This window comes from Jaculus jaculus, chromosome 20 (genome assembly GCF_020740685.1).
Source record: "Jaculus jaculus isolate mJacJac1 chromosome 20, mJacJac1.mat.Y.cur, whole genome shotgun sequence".
NCBI classification, from domain to species: Eukaryota; Metazoa; Chordata; class Mammalia; order Rodentia; family Dipodidae; genus Jaculus; species Jaculus jaculus.
In genome coordinates, this window is record NC_059121.1 from 28,268,196 (window position 1) to 28,274,212 (window position 6,017).

General features: G+C 40.6%; 1 protein-coding gene across 1 annotated transcript in view; it reads left to right on the forward strand.

Moving 5' to 3' along the window:
• Paip1 (poly(A) binding protein interacting protein 1) overlaps nucleotides 1–3,019 on the forward strand; it is a 29,118-nt gene extending 26,099 nt beyond the window's left edge. The window contains exon 11 of the mRNA XM_045139057.1: nucleotides 1,842–3,019. Coding sequence (XP_044994992.1) covers nucleotides 1,842–1,935 — 94 coding nt within the window. The 3' untranslated portion in view covers nucleotides 1,936–3,019. The remainder of the gene's footprint in view (nucleotides 1–1,841) is intronic.
• The last annotated feature ends 2,998 nt before the right edge of the window (nucleotides 3,020–6,017 follow it).

The following is a 6,017-nucleotide window of genomic DNA, read 5'->3' on the forward strand; positions in this document are numbered from 1 at the left end:
AAGTGAGAAAACAATAGTACCCATTTTTTAACTTCTTATTTTCAACCTCCATTACATGTACACAATATACCTTGATCGTCTTTGTTCCTCCTCCACTGAATCCCTCCTTTCTGTCTAGTCCCTGTGCTATCTTGATGTCACGATTGTCCCCTCGTATTACTCAGGTCTTAGATAGGTAGTGTCAGTTGTTGTAAGGTCATCAATGCCATGGCCCCTTTCTGTCTAGACAGTAGTGCAAAGCAGTCTTCCCTTTCCTTTGGCTCTTGGATTCTCTCTACCATCTTCCACAATGGTTCCTGAGGCTTGGAGGTGTGATAGAGGTGTCTGTGCTAAACACTCCTGTCTCTTCTCCATACCCACCTTTTAAAGATGGCTGGGTGTGGTAGCATGACTGTAATATCAGCACTTTGGGAGGCTATAGGGCAGTATGCTAAGTTTGAGGCTAGCTTGTGCTACATAGCAAGACCCTGTATTAAAAACAAAGTATTGGGGGCTGAAGAGATGACTTAATGATTAAGGCACTGGCTTGCAAAGCCTAAGGACTCACATTCTACTCTCCAGATCCCAAGTAAGGCAGACACACAGTGATGCAAGCACACAATGTCACACATGCACACAAGGGGCACACATGTCTGTAGTTCAGTTGCAGTGGCTGGAGTCCCTGGTGCACCAATTCTCTCATTTAAAAAAAAAAAAAAAAAAAAAAAAAAAGCCTGTCTGTTGGGCTACAAAACAAAACAAAGTGTTAGGTTGGAGAGAGATGGCTTAGTGGTTAAGGTGCTTGCCTGAACAGCCAACATACCCAGGTTTGATTTCCCAGTACCCCATGTAAAGCCAGATGCACAAGGTGGTGCATGCATCTGGAATTTGTTTACACTGGTTACAGTGCACCCGTTCTCTTTCTTTCTCAAATAAATAAATAAAGTATTTTTTTAAAAGTATTATTGAATCTTTAAATAGTCCTTAACTACCTTCTCCCCATTAAATTTTTTTATTTTATTCATTTGTTTGTTGCAAAGTCTCAGTCTGTAATCCAGGCTGGCCTCAAACTAGAGATCCTTTTTTGTTTGTTTGCTTCAAGATGGGCTCTCATTCTAGCCCAGGTTGACCTGGAGCTCACTCTCTGGTCCCAGGCTGGCCTGGAACTCACAGTGATCCTCCTGTCTGCCTACCTAGTGCTGGAATTAAAGATGTGTTTCTAGGAGTGGAGTACACCGCTGTGCTGCAGTGCTTTGATCACTTAAAGTCCCTAGGAGTTTGGGGTGGGGAGGTAGATCTGAAATGGAAGATCTAAAAGTAGCTTTTTGTTACGGAGGTCTGTTTCCACATAGACAGTAATGGGGGAATAGCCCAACAGAATTCATAGCAGAGAAAAATAAAGCATCAACTGAAGTTGAATTTCTGAAATTATATTCTGATTATAATGTAATTATGTTAATATGGTATAAATTCATGATATATCTATTTTAAACCCCAAGTATATGTGTCAAGCCTTTGGCTAACTTTTGTTTTGTTTTGTTTCTGGTCTGTAGCCCCAGGCTGGCCTTGAACTCACAGCAGTCCTACTACCTCAGCCTCCAAATGTGGGGATTAAAGGTGTGTGCCACCATACTCAGCTTGATTCACTTATGTTAATTATATGTCTAAAAGTATAACAGAACCTTAACTTCATGTGCAGGGATTTGAAATCAGTGTAAAAGTTTTTAAGACATTTGTTTTTCAGAGGTCTACCATTTATGCATTGTAAAGGTATGGCTGTGTTATGTTCAGTCAAGGAAAGTTACCATTTTTTTCCTTGGGAAAACATTGAATTTATGAGTCATGTTTGATTTCTTTTACAGATACTTAGATGATATTGATGATGAGATGGACCCAGAGATTGAAGAAGCTTATGAAAAGTTTTGTTTGGAATCAGAGCGTAAGCGAAAACAGTAAAGTTAAATTTGAGTTTATCAGTTTTGTAAATGTTTAGGTATGGTGATTTAGCAGAACATGGGAAAGCAAGAAATGTGTTACACTTATACCAAATTAAGGATGTTGAGTTATGTTACTAATGTATGCAACTTTAATTTTGTTTAACACTATCTGCCAAAATAAACTTTATTCCCTATAACTTAAAATGTATATATATATAAAATAGTTTATTATGTACAGTTAATTCCATTGTTTTGGCTGCAATAAAGTCGATTTTAAAATAAATGTTGAAAGTAAGTTTTGCTAGCTGGTTAGGTGCTTATTGTTTAGTTTGTCCTTTTTTTGAGGGAAAAAGTCTTAGCCTGGAAATACCTATTAATGCAAAAGTGTAGCATTCTTTTTAGATGTGACTATTATAGCTTTTATTTTAATTTGACATTTATGTCTCAAATATTAATCACAATCATGAAAATCTTTAGCACCAAGGTCTTGGAATGTATCAACAACTGAGTTACACATGTAGATGCTATTTGATACCAAGGGCTTTTAAAATGACATTAGCAGGATGTGGGGGGGGGGGGGGTATTAGAACTCCAGCTCAACAGCCAAGACTTCATTGAAGATTTGTTCCAGTTCAAGAATTGTTTTTTGTTTGTTTCACCTGACTAACTCTGTAGCCCTCAGTCCTAGTGTATGATTCTGCTTTATCAGCTTTCTCGTTTTCCTTTGTAGCATGGGTTGCATTGACTTTTTTACTAGAGAATTTTACTAGATATTTGTCATTCACGTTTTCATCTGCTTTATAATTCATATACCTTGAGGGTCACTTTTCTAATACTTTTACTGTAGTGTACCACCTCAGCCCTATTTAAGTAATATTTTTACCTACTGTCAAATCTTTTTTTCCAACTAACTAAAAGTAAAAGTTATGTGTAAAAGGGTTGCTTGTAAATACGCATGTAAATAGTTGTTAATAAGCCATTGTCTTACACTTGGCGCCTCTGTGTCTGCTTATATGGAGTTAGCTTCCTCACTTTTCCGCTTGTTTGTTCAGTCTGAATTAAAATTAGACTTTGAAAATAAAACTTAGTTTTGCTTCTTCTAAGTTTTTGAAATGTTCTTTTAAGAAATTGTTAAATTTGCTTACATGACATAAATTTACTTAAAAGATTTAAAAATCAGGGCTGGAGGGATGGCTTAGCAGTCAAGGTGTTTGCCTGCAAAGCCAAAGGACCCAGGTTCAATTCCCCAGGACCCATGTTAGTCAGGCGCACACATCTGGAGTTCATTTGCAGTGGCTGGAGGCCCTGACGTGCCCATTCTCTCTCTCTCTCTTCCTTTTTCTCTGTCAAGTAAATAAATAAAATATTTTTAAAAAGATTTAAAAACCAAAGCCTTATAGGATTAAAGATCCTCAGTGCTTGCTTATTGAATAGGAATTCACCTCACTCCTCGTAGTAGTGGACCCAGCAGAGTTAGCAGGATTGCTATGAGTTCAAGACCAGCCTGAGTCACAAGGCACTAAGTTTCAGACCTAGCACAGGAAAAAATAATAAGACTTTATTTGGGAAAACCAAAGGCTGGGGATCGCTTGAGCAGCTGGGGCTATAGTTGTCTGGCGTCACCTTTGCATGTGGTGGTGGGACTGAGGTGACTTGATGTCAGGACTAGACCTAAAGAGCTGGTGACCAGAACTATTCACATTTTACACTTGGCTTGTCTGTGTCTCCTGGATGCCTTATAGCATGTTGGCTGGATTCCAAAATGTTCAGGAGTAGGCTGCATTCAGAAGTCAAGCAACATTGCTCTTACGTTTTCTTGAGCCATTGTCAGATAGGAGATCATCAAACAGTGTGCAGACACACGGTAAGAGGGAGTTGGCCCTGTGTCAGTTGTCCTTTGGAATTGCCAGGTCTTCAGCACATAGGTCTTGAAGGAAGTCTTAGTAGTGTTCCCCAGTGAGCCACAGACAGAGGTGCTGGTAAATGTCATAATGTTGGGTTCTGGCAACAAAACAGTACTGGTCTTAACCTGGCCATCACGTTGCCAACTTTTTCAAGACCTTCCAGTCAAGACAACAAGGAACATACCTATAATATGCTGGGTTTGTTGTAGTAATAGAGAACATACTCTTTAGGGGAGTGTATCAATAAGAGGCTGGTAGAACATATAATTGAATTTGGGCTTTGGTTGGGTAATTTGGGGGATAGTCTGAGATACTGCAGGTCACTAGATTGCCAGAAAGCAAAGGTAATCCCAGAGGTATTCCATCAAAGCTTGCCTGTGAGGAAGACAGATGAATGTAGATTATGTTCTTATTTTTTAAAATATCGGGCTGGACCATTCTCTCTCTCTCTCTCCCTCTATCTGTCTTTCTCTCTGTGTCTGTCGCTCTCAAATAAATAAATAAAAATTTAAAAAAAAAATCTAAAATACCGGGCTGGAGAGAAGAGAGAAGGTTTAGTGATTAACGCTGGCCTGTGTAGCCTGAGAACCCACATTTGACTCCCCAGGTCTCATGTAAGCCAGATGCACAAGGTGATACAAGCACAGGGTCTTACATGTGCACAAGGTGGCACACACATCTGGAGTTTGGAGTTTGATTGCAGTGGCTGGAAGCCCTGCACCAATTCCCTCTCTCTTTTAAAAAAAAAAAAAAAAAAAAGTCTGTTAATCCTAGTACTTGGGAGGCAGAGGAAGGAGGATTGCCATGAGTTCCAGGCCACCCTGAGACTACATAGTGATTCCAGGTCAGCCTGGGCTAGAGCAAGACCCTACCTCAAGAAACCAAAAAGAAAAAAACTACTTTATAAATATGGGGCCTGGAGAGATGGCTTAGTGATTAGGGTGCTTGCCTGCAAAGGTTAAGGACCCAGGTTAAATTCCCCAGTACCCACATAGGCCATATGCACAGGGTGGTGTGTGCATCTGGAGTTTGCTTGGGGTGGCTTGATGGTTAAGGCACTTGCTGGCCAAACCTAATGAACCAAGTTCAGTGCCCCAGTACCCATGTAAAGCCAGATGCACAAAGAGGTGCAAGTATCTGGAGTATTTTCCCTGGCATGGCTATTCTCTTCCTTCTCCCTGCCCCCAACCACTTGCAAATAAGCAATTTTTTTTATTTATTTTTTTGTTCATTTTTACTTGAGAGCAACAAACAGAGAGAGAAAGGCAGAGAGAGAGAGAGAGAGAGAGAATGGGTGTGCCAGGGCCTCCAGCCACTGCAAACGAACTCCAGATGCATGCGCCCCCTTGTGCATCTGGCTAAAGTGGGTCCTGGGGAATTGAGCCTCAAACCGGGGTCCTTAGGCTTCACAGGCAAGCGCTTAACCGCTAAGCCATCTCTCCAGCCCCAAATAAGTATTTTTAAAAGATTATGGTCATGGGCTGGAGAGAGAGCTTAGTGGTTTAGGCATTTGCCTGCGTATGCCCCAGTACCCACATAAGCCAGATGCACAAGGGGGCACATGTATCTGGAGTTGGTTTGCAGTGGCTAGAGGCTCTGACACTGGCTATTCCTTCTGTCTGCCTCTCTCAAAATAGTTAAAATTTAAAAATCTCTTTGTGTATGTGTTATAGCCAGGTGTGGTGGTACATGCCTTTAAAAAAATGTATGGTTACATTTATCAAGAGAGGAAAATGTTTGGTAGGAAAGTAAAAATCCTGCTGGCAACTGAAACGTCAAACATTAGAAAGCACTCTTTTTAAGACCAGGCATGGTGGCACAATCCCAGCATCTGGAGCCAGAGGTAGGATCACCATGAGTTTGAGGCCACCCTGAGACTTCATAATTGCAGGTCAGTGTGGGCTAGAGTGAGACCCTACATCAAAATACCAAAAATAAACAACTCTCCTATCAGGTTGGCAGAAACACACTCAGCCAGCTGCAAAGTTAACAGGAAATATTTTTTTCCAAGGTCTTTTTCCAAGCAACTTTAAACTGGCATTGTGACCTGAACCATTGCTTTGTTACAAGATACCCTCAGAGCTGCTCCCATCTGTTACTACGGATACCCAGTTGTTAAACTGCCTTTGCTTCATGGCAAAACCCAAATCCTATTTCTAGTCTTATTACAGAAACTGCATCTCACCCAAAACTGATC